Below are 13,952 nucleotides of genomic sequence, written 5' to 3'. Positions count from 1 at the left end.
TTTATCTTACAGGATTAGACCATGAGCTCATGGTTATGATATGGAAGAGTCACTGAAGGCTGGATATCGGTTAGCTTTCTTGTTGTTTCATCAGTGCTATGGAATGCCCATGCCTCATGCATGGGGTTGGAGTGCTGTGGAACTTCATTTTAACAGTGTTATTGGCCCAATTTAAATCAGGTCTAAATTAAACTGCTGCTGGCACAAACAATTGCTGGTCACAAAAGGATGCTTTCTCTTCAACTGGATTAAAGGGGGGTCCCAAAATGATTCTTTTTTTAGAGCAAGAAGTTTGCCAGTAAGCAAAACACACAATGGGCCTTTCTATTTGTTCTTGGCCACATTGGCTCTGAAAGCGAGATGCCAAGTATTTCTGGCAGAGTTGAATTGGCAGGCTTCTCTTACATAGCAGCCGAACCAACACGGCGTAAAATCGTATGGCTGTTGGGTCTTTCAGGAGAGGAGAGCAGTGTGGAGCAGGCCGCTACTTATGACCGTTGTGTGTTTGATGGGCAGGTTACGGCACAAAACTGCATTCAGTTCTCCTAATTAGGAGTGCGTGGCATGACATTTGTTTTCTTCAGTTTTGCTTACTGTAAAACACGTTTCACAGTTCTGACACGTTGTAAATCTGACACGTTGTAAGATCCTTCTTTTTGTTCCCTTTTATTTGGATGAGATGGGAAAATGAACTCAAGTGTGTTGTGTAAGAGACATTTCCTCTGGAGTCATGTTGGTCATACACACACACACACACACACACAAATGCACACCAGCCTAGCCTCCCCTCTGAGAGAGCCTGCACACACACAGCCACCTATGGACTATGACACAGCCATGTGTGTCCTTCAGGCTGTTTCTGACTGGGGTCAGTGTGGTAATGCTCCAGCCTGGAGGGTGGGAGGCACAGCCACAGATGCACACATGGCTTACATCACCCAGCCTAATCTCACTGCTGCCTGCAACGGCAACAATATCCTTTCCCAACAGTCTTACTCATAGCAGCATACAATGAACAGCAGGGGGGTAATGGAAAAGGTTATCCTACTTCAAAGACTACAGGTTTTCATTAATATCTTCACATTCCTTATAAGTTATCCCTCTTTGAATTCATCTGGGGAAGAGCTTGCGTCTTGGCACAACAGTCGTAAGACTCCCCTGGAAGTCTTAATACTGTAGATTATCTCCCCACACTCTCCAGGCCTCATATTTAGGTTTTCCAGCTGCCTGCCCAGCCTTAAAAATAAAGAATTGGGGGGGAGCGGTTGAGGTTTTATTGTCACATACACCAGAAAATTGCAGTGAAATGTGTTATTTTACAGGGTCAGCCATAGTAGCACAGTGCCCCTGGAGCAAATTGGGGATAAGTGCCTTGCATAAGGGCACATCAACAGATTTTTCACCTTGTCGACTTGGGTATTCGAACGAGCGATCTTTCAGTCACTGGCCAAACGCTACAGTGCATTTGGGAAATATTCAGACCCCTTGACTTTTTCCACGTTTTTTGTTGTTACAGGCTTATTCTAATATGGATTCAATTGTCCCGTCCGTCCCCGTCCCCCCCCCCAATCTACACAAAATACGCTATAATGACAAAGCAAAAACAGGTTTTTAGAAATGTTTGTAAATGTATTAAAAATTTAAAAACGGATCATATTTACATAAGTATTCAGACCCTTAACTCAGTACTTTATTGAAGCACCTTTTGGCAGCGTTTACAGCCCCAAGTCTTCTTGGGTATGACCCTACATGCTTGGCACACCTGTATTTGGGGAGTTTCTCCCATTCTTCTGCAGATCCTCTCAAGCACTTAGGTTGGATGGGGAGAGTTGCTGCACAGCTATTTTCAGGAACCCCATCGAACATCTCTGGAGAGACAAGTCTGCGCTCTGGCTGGCCACTCATGGATATTCAGAGACTTGTCCCGAAGCAACTCTTGCATTGTCTTGGCTGTGTGTTTTTGGGTCATTGTCCTGTTGGAAGGTGAACCTTCGCACCAGTCTGAGAAGCTGCTCCGGAGTGCTCAGGACTTTATCAAGGATCTCTCTGTATTTTGCACCGTTCATCCTTCCCTCGATCCTGACTAGTCTCCCAGTCCCTGCCTCCAAAAAACATCTCCACAGCAGGATGCTGTCACCACCACCTTTTGGCAAACTCCAAGCGGGCTTTCATGTGCCTTTTACTGAGGAGTGGCTTCCGTCTGGCCATTCTACCATAAAGGCCTGATAGGTGGAGTTCTGCAGAGATGGTTGTCCTTCTGGAAGGTTCTCCCATCTCCACAGAGGAACTCTGGAGCTCTGACAGAGTGACCATCGGGTTCTTTGGCACCTCCCTGACCAAGGACCTTCTCCCCCGATTGCTCAGTTTGGCCAGTAGCCACATCTAGGAAGAGTCTTGGTGGTTCCAAACTTCTTCCATTTAAGATTGATGGAGGCCACTGTGTTCTTGGACCTTCAATGCTGCAGAAATTGTTTGGTACCCTTCCCAGATCTGTGCCTCGACACATTCTTGTCTCGGAGCGCTATGGACAATTCCTTCGACCTGATAGTTTGGTTTTTGCTCTGACATGCACTGTCAGCTGTGGGACCTTATATAGACAGGTGTGTGCCTTTCCAAATCATGTCCAATCAATTGAATTTACCACAGGTGGACTCCAATCAATTTGTAGAAACATCTCAAGGATGATCAATGGAAACAGGATGCACCTGAGCTCAATTTCGAGTCTCATAGCAAAGGGTCTGAATACTTATGTAAATAAGGTATTTTCTGTTTGTTATTTGTAATACATTTGCAAAGATTTCTAAAAACCTGTTTGTGCTTTGTCATTATGGGGGGTTGTGTGTAGATTGTTGAGGATGTTTTATTTATTTAATCCATTTTAGGCCGCAACGTAGCAAAATGTGGGAAAAATAAAGGGGTCTGAATACTTTCCGAATGCACTGTATAACCTCAGGAACCTCTGCTATGGCACAGCCCCTGTTTGTACTTGTTCCTTGCTTTAGAGGGTGGATACTGGGGATCAGGTTAAAAAAAATCAATACAGTAGAGTTTTGCAATTTTTACAATTTATTTTTGACGATATTATATTGATTCTCCCCTCAAAAAAAGGTTGTTTTTGCTAGGTAGTTGACGTTAGCTAGTCGGCTGTACCTGTGCTAAAACTTCAGTATTTCTTCTATAGCTTGGCCTCATTCTTCTTAAATGCTGAGGTAACATGTTTTCAGCACTTTTTTCCCCCCGTGACTTATCAAAACTTGTTTTTATTATGACTCTCGATTGTCCCTCTGCAGCAGAGACATAGTGAACAATATGTTTGGAACATTGAATCGCAATTCAATCGCTGTATCAAATCGCAATACATTTTGAATCATGATAAATTGTGTAATATATAGAAGCACAATGCATATCGTATCGTGATATTGTGTGGTCCCTGGAAATTCACAGCTATAGTGGATAAGTTGTTTAATTTAGCATGAGTGCAGGACCAACAGATTAGGAGTGCGTAAGTTGTAGATAAAAAGGGAATGAGTAAGCAAGGGTGTGAGGAAAGTTAGCGAGGGTGAGAGTGTCAGCAAGAGGTGTGCTGTGATTGGAAAAGGCAGGGCTTGGGAGCTGGGAGGTAGATGACATCATAGCAGATTCCAGACAGGCTGAGAGTGGAGCAGCTGTTACTGACTGTGTTACTGCCACAAAGAGAGGACAACACACACACACACAACACCATCTAGCACACAACACAGGACAATATAGAACACCACATAGTGTACAACACAGCTCAGCACAGCAGGATCACCCTGAAGAATTTTCTGCTTGGACCTGGAACACCATGGGAAAGATCAAAGCCAGGAGACAAACTCACCTTTATCTGTTCTTCCAGGTGGCTGGAGAATACAAGTATCACCCAGAATGCTTTGTATGTCTGAGCTGCAAGGTGGTCATCGAGGACAGAGACACCTACGCCTTGGTGGAGCGATCCAAGCTGTACTGGTGAGGGTTGTTTTACGATCTACTGCTCACAGAGTTGTTGGTTTTATTTGTTTAGATTCTGTTTGTAAGTATGGTGTTAAGTCAGATGTTGATAGAGGCAACTAGGGAATGTGATGTTTGTTATTGCAAACCGTCAACGTCACTCTGATTGATCTTTTAGGAATCTGGTGCGTCTGTCACACTGTAGAGTCCCCTCTATAGTCTGACTCTCTGCATACCCCTCCTTCCTGCTCTCTCCTTCTCTTCATATTTTTCTCCAATTAAATGTTATTGAAAGTAGAATAATTTGATGTTTAAACACTGATGAACACTTTTGAATACTTTAAGAACTGGTAAGAACTTAAAAAACAATTATCCACAACAATACCCCTTATTCCTTGTTTCTTCTCTCCTCTCTCCTCCTCTCGGTGTAGTGGGAAGTGCTATAAGCAGGTAGTCCTGGCCCCCGTGCTGGAGAAGCGTTCGGCCGACTCGGCCCTGGACTCTCTGCCCCACACGGTCACCCTCATCTCCATGCCCTCTGCCACCAACAGCAAGAGGGGCTTCTCTGTCTCTGTCCTAAGAGACGTTGCCAGCGGCTCCGCTAGCGTTCAAGTCAAAGAGTGAGTGGATTTAACTGTCACACACAACTAGTGAATCTGTACACCCTTCACTATCTAGGCCTGAGTGGGACCGGGTGAGTCGGGTTCTGTAACTGATTATAGGTTTGCTGAAATAACAGGGCATTAGTCCTGATGTGTGTACATTACTAATACGATTATGTAATCTGGATTTAATAGTTAAACCCCACATCTCTTTACTTTGGTGTTTATTATAGTCTTGATCCAGGTCAGGCAAAGGAGTCTCATTAGCTGATAGATGTACTAGATGTTGTGGACAGACGGACACACCCACCTCTGTATTGTCCAGGTGCTCACTGCTGATTGGTCAACAGAACCAGCTCTCCGTTGACAGACCTATATGGAGTCATAGTTCATTCTGATACTGGTGCTCCAGACTGACATGGCTATGTGCTGTATTTCTCTCAGGGTCAGAGGAATGCATATCAGCCCGGAAGTTCGGAATGCCATCCATGTTGGTGACCGGATCCTGGAGATCAACGGTCTTCCAGTGGGAACACTGATGGAGGAAGAGGTGAGTTGCAGGATCCAGCTTTTGACAGTACACTGAATAATAAAACATTGAAACTATTCAGACTATTCAGTTGTGACCCAGTGGTGTATAAAATGTGACTATTACATAAGTATTTGTTACTCTAAAATAGATTTCGGGAACATGTGATCTTTGCATTCCATTCATTCTGCCTTCATTTAAACATTCTTTAGCTGGGAGAGGATGGCATCTGAAAGGACTCCAACACACAATCTCACAACACACCTCACTCAACCATGTTCATTCCAATGGTGCATTCACTAATTACATTTTAGTTCCCACCTTTCCTGTTTGCAACAAGGGGCATTCCAATTTTAAATTATTTGGCTTTATTCAAGTCATGTAGTTTAAGTCAATTTGATAGCTCTTCGTTGTCAGGAATCAGGATCCTTTTCTCATTGGAACCCTGCCTAGTTCTAATTCCATCCTGTGTTCTGTATAGGCCTTATACCAATACCTCTCTCAATAGTGTTGCTTGCTCATGTTACTATGTCAGAGTACTTTGGCCTAGCAGATTATGTATTCTGATTGATTTATGTTTCAGGTGGAGGACCTCATTCATCGGACCAGTCAGACGCTGCATCTGCTCATAGAGTATGATCCAGTCAGGCAGCGGTTAGAAAGGCTCAGACTGGGGTCCTCGCACAACCGCTTGGGGGTCCCCGCCACCTCCCGCATGCGCCTGTCTTCGCCCTCTGACAGTGTCCTGGAGAGGACAGATCTGGTGGATGATGCCACCCTAAAGAGGAGGTCTCTAAGGTACAGCTTAACCAGCCAACCTTGGGAGAGAGGGAGTCTAAGCATTGGGGCAAAAATTAAGAGATACAAAGTTATTTATTTGTTCCAGTAGAACCTGATCAATGTCTTACTGACCTTTGTTCCTCTCCGTTAATGGAAGGCGTAGCAACAGCATCTGTAAGTCCCCTGGGCCAGCCTCCCCTAAGGAACACCCTATCTTGACCCGGGACATCGGGCGCTCTGAATCCCTGCGCTCCTCCAGCAGCTGCTCTCATCGCATCTTCCGCCCCTGTGACCTCATCCATGGAGAGGTGCTGGGCAAGGGCTTCTTTGGCCAGGCTATCAAGGTCAGCTTTTCACTCAAAAATCAACTTCTTTTCCACACACATCTCAATCTGTATTTCCATACCTATTTGCTATAACTTTAACCAAAGCCTAAAGGAGTGCATGTGTCCACAGGCGTAGAAGGAAGCTAAAGTAATTCCACTGCCTAAAAATAGTAAAGCACCCCTTGCTGCCTCTAACAGCCACCCAATCAGTTGGCTGCCTGTTCTTAGTAAACTGATGGAGAGAATTGTTTGACCAAATACAATGCTATTTTTCAGAGAACAAGTTAACTACTGAATTTCAGCATGCTTATAGAGAAGGGCACTCAACGTGTACTGCACTGACTCTGATAACAGCTGTCCCGACCTAAAAAACGTATTGGTCAATTGAGTCATCTGTTCTTTCGACTCAATCGATTGGTCTACATTTTTAAATGTGCATTTTTCCATACATTCACACCCTGTGTGTTTTAATAAAATCAACTATGCACTGCGCTTGTCTGATGCTTTAAGCACACTGTTTGATGAAATGATTAAGACACAAATGACTTGAGGGAGCCAGAGATCAATAGCCCCCCCTCACAATTGTTTCTGATCTGCGTGCCAGTTATGATTTTCATATGCAAATTTTTGTGGAACCGTTTAATTTCAGTTATAATAACGTGTTTTTGTTATTTTGACAACGAGGTAAAACCAATTTAAAAAACAATACAAATATTGCAGGCATAAAATATCCTGATATAAATAAATAAATAAATAAATAAATAGCCACTTAATCAAATTGGCTACGCATGCAGGTTTGTTCATGTTCTTCAATCGCATGAATCTCTCTACTCTGCCTGCCTGTCTGCAATGAAAGTGAAACATGGTATCAACTATCACCTGGGTAGGGCCTCCCGCGTGGCGCAGTGGTTAAGGGCGCTGTACTGCTGCGCCACCAGAGACTCTGGGTTCGCGCACAGGCTCTGTCGTAACCGGCTGCGACCGAGAGGTCTGTTAGTTCAATCTGAAAGCCACACTCCCCTTCTTGACTCAACATTTTAAATTATAGGCCTACACATTATCTTCACACATACTCTAGGCCTAAGGAATACTCTCACAAACGGTGTCAGGTTCAAAGGAGTAGCCAATTATGGAAAACCAATGCAATTTCACTTATTTTCTAAATTTGCTTGGTGTGCCAAGGCAAATAAATACCCTCGCGGCACGCATGCCTGTCTTAGTGATGTTCCATGCCCGTGGCCTCCGCAATGGATTCATCCACTGAGACAGGTATGCCATGATTTTGTCTTTTTGTGACTGCTCGACTAAACAAATCTCAATCAACAGCCTATCGACCAAACAATCGGCCAGTCGACTAAATGGGGTCTAGTTAAAAGAAATGTAGTTAAAAGTTATTGATAGTTGACCCTAGTTAAAAGAAATTGATAGTTGGAGCTCTGTTAGATTTCAGTGCAGTGATGTTAATGATCATAAATTGTTATTGAAGAAACTCACTTGCTATGGCTTTCCCTGCCATCCCCATGGTTGGAGAGTTCTCTAATAGAACCCAGAGTGTTCTCCATTGGAAGCTCCTCTAACAGCAAATACAGTGCATTTAGAAAGTATTCAGACCCCTTGACTTTTTCCACATTTTGTTACATTACAGCCTTATTCTACACACAAACTCTAACACACACTTTTTTCTTTTTTTTTTTTTGCTTAGTTTGTATTTTAAATGTGTGTGAATGTCCATGTCTGTCAGTGTATGTGATTTATTGTCATGTTTTGTTTTTTTGTGGATCCTAGGAGTAGCTGCTGCTTCCACAAAACCTAATAGGGATCCAAGTAAACAAATGACTCTCTCACATCTACACAGATGTCAGTGTTTTGTTTTTCTCCAATTTGACAGGTGACCCACAAAGCCACTGGTGAGGTGATGGTGATGAAGGAGCTGATTCGCTGTGATGAGGAGACCCAGAAGACCTTTCTAAAGGAGGTCAGTAGACTAATCTGGTTATACATTGGGCCGTGATTTATTATACCCACAAATGAGAGCTTGCCAAATGTCCCTGTATTAGCTTCATAGATGGATTCCTTTAGGCCAGCCTTATTATTTTTGTATGCATTTGCTCCAGTCCTCAGAGGGAAAAAATAAGCTTGTGATTTTTTTGCAAAGATAAAATAGTTCCAATGTGGAAACTGATTACTGTGGTGATAAACACAATGTAATTGTGAAAGTGATGATAATGCCCTTGTGTGAGAGCTGTTTGGAAGAAGAAAATAATTGCAGTTTCATTATGATCTGGTGGGATGGAACTTTTGACCCACATGTCGTCACAATTTGATCTGCTTATAATAAATAGACCAATGCCTGTACATATGGGTAAGGGGGTGGGCTCTAGACCATCCTATCAGCCAATCAGAGATGTGTATGTAAATATCTTGACAATTCTTTCCTGTTGCCCACACGATCAGACTGAGCATTTCAAGGGCCAAAGGAGGCTCAGGGAAATAAATGAAAAAAATATATTTCTGAGTTATATTCGTTAAATATACACACCCAGTGGTTTTAATAAACATACAGTGAAAATAAAATGACAAAGACTGCATGGTGGGGGCTTTAAAGGAAAACTCCACCCAAAAACTATATTTTGGTGTTTGTTTCATTAGTCCATTGTTGACATGGTCCCAAAATGTTTTGCTTGTCAGCAATCAAGTTTTCAAGATATGTAACTTTCAAAATACAGAAATCCTCCCAGTATGATGCATATGTTATAGGTGGATGATATCTGTATTTTTGAAAGTTACATATCTTGAAAACATACCTCTTTCTTTCTTTCTCCCCAGGTCAAAGTGATGAGGAGTCTGGAACATCCCCACGTGTTGAAGTTCATCGGCGTGCTATACAAGGACAAGAGGCTGAATTTAATAACCGAGTTTATCCAGGGAGGGACACTGAAGGATTTCATTAGAGACATGGTGTGTTTCAACTAGTTAAATTCACTTCACTCTCTTTATGCTCTCCCACGCCTCCAAAATAGCATTAATGTTGGCCTTGGGTCTGCTGTTAGTGTTTTCCTTAAAGGAGAAGTCATTTTTTACAACCAAATCTAAATATTTTCTGTAAATGGTATGTTATAGAAGGGTTAAGACACCTTTTTGGTGACTTTTTATTTTTTATTTACTTACCCCAAACAGCGAATCACTTCCTCATTCTTGTTGTGCGGTATAGGGGCCTGTAAAAAATGTGTACATGGGTTCCAAAAACACCCAAATACGTCCTTTTGGAAACAGCAAAGCTCTCAGTATATTGATACGGGTCTTTTAGATGTTATACACATGAAATTGTGTCATTCCTAACTTTATCCGCAACATTCTATTCAAGACCTGCATCACTATACTGAGAGTTTTGCCGTTTCTTGTAGGACGTATTTCAGGGCCCCCATACTGCACAACAAGGGTGAGGAAGTGAGTCACTGTTTGGGGTAAGTTTATCAAAAACAAGTGATATTGCAAAAAAAGGTGTTTGGACCCTAAAATTCCATTTACATAAAAAATTGATTTGGTTGTAAAATAAAATTCAAACTTTTCCTTTTATGGGCCTGTGCTGTGTGGGACTGGGACTCACTGACCTCAGCTAAAGGCTGTTGGCTCAATGGTGGGCTGGCTGGCATGTCAACCAGCAGACCTATTCATTTAGTTCTTTCTTCTCTGGGTTGTTATAGGACCAGTTTCCATGGGAGCAGAGGGTCAGCTTCGCTAAAGGTATTGCTTCTGGAATGGTGAGTTGGTGCCTTCCAGGGATATTTACCATTGGCGGTAAAACACTGTCCATATAGACACTGTCTGCTTTTTTGTTCAGCTGGACTAGCCTCCAATATGTATGGTGGTAGTTTAACACAATGCACTTAAAGGTACAGTACCTGAAGTGTTTAATTCCAAAATGCTATGCTATGTAATGCTATGTGAACTAGCTTTTAATGTTTAAAGAAGTTATGAAAGAGTAGTCCCCCCCCCCCCCCCCCCCCATCTAATCATGAGGAATGAGGTTGTTAAATAACAGACATGTACAGTGCCTTCAGAAAGTATTCATACCCCTTGACCTATTCCACATTTTGTTGTTAAAGCCTAAATTCAAAATGTATTAAATTAATTTTCTTTCCTCCCCCCCCCACAACACCCCATAATGACAGTGAAAACATGTTTTAGAAATTTTGGCAAATTTATTGTAAATTAAATACAGAAATATCTCATTTACATAAGTATTCACACGCCCTTGACCATCCGCTCAAGAACAAAAATTGTCCCGTGGCTGAATCTAGTTGATGATCCCTGTTCTACAGGCTTCCTTCTTTTCACTCTGTCATTTAGGGTAGTATTGTGGAGTAACTACAATGTTGTTGATCCAGCCTCAGTTTTCTCTGATCAGTCTTTAAACTGTAACAGAGTTTAAATGTATTATAATATAATCTATTTCTTTTTTTATAAAAGAATGTCTTAACATAATTCCATATGACTTAAGGTGTCGTGTGTGTAGGCCAGTGACGCAACATTTCAATTTAATACTTTTTATTTATTTTTTATTTTATTCATTTTAATTAAATATTTTTGAATTTGACCCCCTTTTTCTCCCCAATTTCGTGGTATCAAATTGTTAGTAGCTACTATCTTGTCTCATCGCTACAACTCCCGTACGAGCTCGGGAGAGACGAAGGTCGAAAGCCATGCGTCTTCCGATACACAACCCAACACAATCCAACCCGGAAGCCAGCCGCACCAATGTGTCGGAGGAAACACCGTGCACCTGGCAACCTTGGTTAGCGTGCACTGTGCCCGGCCCGCCACAGGAGTCGCTGGTGCGCGATGAGACAAGGATATCCCTACCGGCCAAACCCACCCTAAACCGGGCGACGCTAGGCCAATTGTGCGTCGCCCCCACGGACCTTCCGGTCGCGGCCGGTTACGACAGAGCCTGGGCGCGAACCCAGAGTCTCTGGTGGCACACCTTAACCACTGCTCCACCCAGGAGGCCCGTTAATTTAATACATTTTAAATTCAGGCTGCAGCACATCAAAAAGTCAAGGGGTGTGAATATTTTCTGAAGGCACTGTATTTGTTTGAAATCTAGCCTTTGACGGTTTCGTTTCAGAGACAAATAATCATGTTTTGTTGCAAAATACTATACATATTTCAAAGGTTTGGGTTCAATTCGAAATGTCATTGTTTTTGAATGAAAAGCTAAACATTTTGTCCATTTGTGCTAACATAATTGCAAAAGGGTTTTCTAATGATCAATTAGCCTTTTAAAATGATAAACCTGGATTAGTTTACACAACGTGCCATTGGAACACAGGAGTGATGGTTGATGATAATGGGCCTTTGTACGCCTATGTAGATATTCCATTAAAAATCTGCTGTTTCCAGCTACAATAGTAATCTACAACATTAACAATGTCTACACTGTATTTCTGATCAACTTGATGTTTTAATGGACAACAAAAAAAATAGCTTGTCCTTCAAATACAAGGACATTTCTAAGTGACCCCAAACTTTTGAACGGTAGTGTATATCCCACCTTTACACAAGGTGATAAATAATTACATATTTTAATAAAGAACTGTGCAAATGATACATTTGTGACATCAATATTTTAAAATCTGGGTCATACTGGAGTGGTTGGGGCTGGGCAGTGACCAATCATATGCTCCAGAGACCTTACTGTCTGTCTTAGCCAACAGTGGCAGGCATGGGCCTGCATGTTTCCCTGGAGACCAGCTCAATGCTGACAGTAATCCTAATTTTCTTTCCTTTTCCACAGTTCCACCACAGAAACACAACTATGTGGGGCAACAAAAACAAATTTAGATTTTCCTACTTAAGGAATTGTCAAATGATGAGGTTTCTGTCTCTAATATGGCGTGTTTGCTTCCCTTTGTGGATGATTGGTTTGTTTTGACTCATGTTTTTTCTTTATTTCAGGCCTACTTGCATTCAATGAGCATCATCCATAGAGATCTTAACTCTGACAACTGCCTGGTGAAACTGGTAGGTGACCTGTCCTGAATTGTACATTGCATGCAAACTCGGAAATAGATGTATAGAGGAGCAGTGATCCCTTTCAATTTTCCTGATTTTAATTTACAGAAACACCATAAAGATACTAATCCAGACTCATTATCTCAAATGAATCATGAAGTCATTGTTTCTCTCTTATACCAAAGTGTTTGGCTCCTAAACAGTTAAAGCTAGATGTACCTTGGGCGTAGGTTAATGTTTCAGATGAGCCTGGGGGCAGGGTGTTCTAGAGCATGTTTTGTTGTTGTGACAGGAGTCTGTTACTGAGCCAGTGCGTTCTTGTCGATACAGGCCAGGGTCCGGTAGAGCTAGGTTCTATTCTAGCAGCCGAACACAATTTACAACAACATGTTGTGTAAGTAGTAAAGTACAGGCTTATATAGATCTTCACAGATCTTTCACTGTATGGCAACACTCAATGAGGTGTAATGAGTCTTGTCTGTTATTTCCATTGAGGTGGCATCTGTATAATTGTCTCAGTTCAGTGACATTATATACAGGAAGACAACTCATTGTTTAAATTTGATACACATTTCTGGTCATATTGCATTGTGATTTATTTTATTTTTTTGTCAATGACTTTACACACAACAAGCAAAATCCATTGAACAATCTTATTTTATTGTTGACCCATATTGATTGAGGTATGAACAAAACACCTACCACTAATTACATTGCCACTACATATGCTCTTGACCTCTGACTTCTGACCTCTGTCCTCCCTTAGGACAACACAGTGGTGGTGGCAGACTTCGGCCTATCCCGGCTCATGGTGGAGGAGAAGGTCAAGCACCCTCCCCCAGAGAAATTGGCCAATAAGAAAAGAGTGTTCAGGCGCATTGATCGTAAGAAGCGCTACACAGTGGTGGGGAACCCCTACTGGATGGCTCCAGAGATGCTGAACGGTGAGCAGAGCAGGAGGACCCAGCGTGGAGCTGTGGATCACACGGATCAGTCACTTCAACACGTCTTTATTCACTCTATGCTGGTCAGTTAATTGTCTTTCTATTTTGTCATCCTCAGGTAAACGCTATGATGAAAAGGTGGACATTTTCTCCTTTGGAATTGTGCTTTGTGAGGTAAGAATGCCATTTTTAAAGTCTTGCTTTTTATATTGACAGTTTTAGGCTATGAGCTGTATGTTGAATTGAAGGATACATTTTGTGCTTCAAAGTTAGGCTAATATAGCTTCAGTATAATTTTCATCAGTTTGATTTGTCCAGTGTTAGTCAGATACTGTAATCTGGAGTGTGGATCCATTCTTAACTCTGTCTCTGTTGTAGATTATTGGGCAGGTGAATGCCGACCCAGAGTGCCTTCCAAGGACCTATGACTTTGGCCTCAATGTAGACAAGTTCATGGAGAAGTTCCTTCCTGATGACTGCCCACAAGCTTTCTTTGCATTGGCTGTGGCTTGTTGTGACCTCATCCCTGAAAACCGGTGAGTTTTATACAGTATCTTATGGCTTTTCACTCTGAGTAATGTATTACAGTTGAATCTGTTGTATTATCTAGATTATATTTGTATGCTAGTGACAACAGCTATAGTAGGCATGTTTACAAAACATTCTGTAATTGAAGGCTCAAAGGCTCAGGCTGCTTTCCCAGGGACACTCCCTCATCCTGACCTGCCTGCCTAGCTACATTCCTGGTTGTAACCCCCCCCCCCCCCCGTCTACCCCCACTCCCTCC

General features: G+C 42.2%; 1 protein-coding gene across 1 annotated transcript in view; it reads left to right on the top strand.

The window, feature by feature from the left end:
- Window positions 1–13,952, top strand: part of LOC110525730 (LIM domain kinase 2) — a 37,353-nt gene that overhangs the window by 20,584 nt on the left and 2,817 nt on the right. The window contains exons 4-15 of the mRNA XM_036979875.1: window positions 3,878–3,987; window positions 4,401–4,589; window positions 5,016–5,121; window positions 5,684–5,898; window positions 6,038–6,224; window positions 8,095–8,181; window positions 9,033–9,164; window positions 9,911–9,967; window positions 12,165–12,230; window positions 12,988–13,165; window positions 13,284–13,339; window positions 13,544–13,701. Of these exons, the coding sequence (XP_036835770.1) occupies window positions 3,878–3,987; window positions 4,401–4,589; window positions 5,016–5,121; window positions 5,684–5,898; window positions 6,038–6,224; window positions 8,095–8,181; window positions 9,033–9,164; window positions 9,911–9,967; window positions 12,165–12,230; window positions 12,988–13,165; window positions 13,284–13,339; window positions 13,544–13,701 (1,541 nt within the window). The remainder of the gene's footprint in view (window positions 1–3,877; window positions 3,988–4,400; window positions 4,590–5,015; window positions 5,122–5,683; window positions 5,899–6,037; window positions 6,225–8,094; window positions 8,182–9,032; window positions 9,165–9,910; window positions 9,968–12,164; window positions 12,231–12,987; window positions 13,166–13,283; window positions 13,340–13,543; window positions 13,702–13,952) is intronic.

Source organism: Oncorhynchus mykiss, chromosome 6 (assembly GCF_013265735.2).
Source record: "Oncorhynchus mykiss isolate Arlee chromosome 6, USDA_OmykA_1.1, whole genome shotgun sequence".
NCBI classification, from domain to species: Eukaryota; Metazoa; Chordata; class Actinopteri; order Salmoniformes; family Salmonidae; genus Oncorhynchus; species Oncorhynchus mykiss.
Note: the sequence above shows the minus strand (reverse complement) of the source record. Positions and strands in the feature narration are given on the sequence as shown.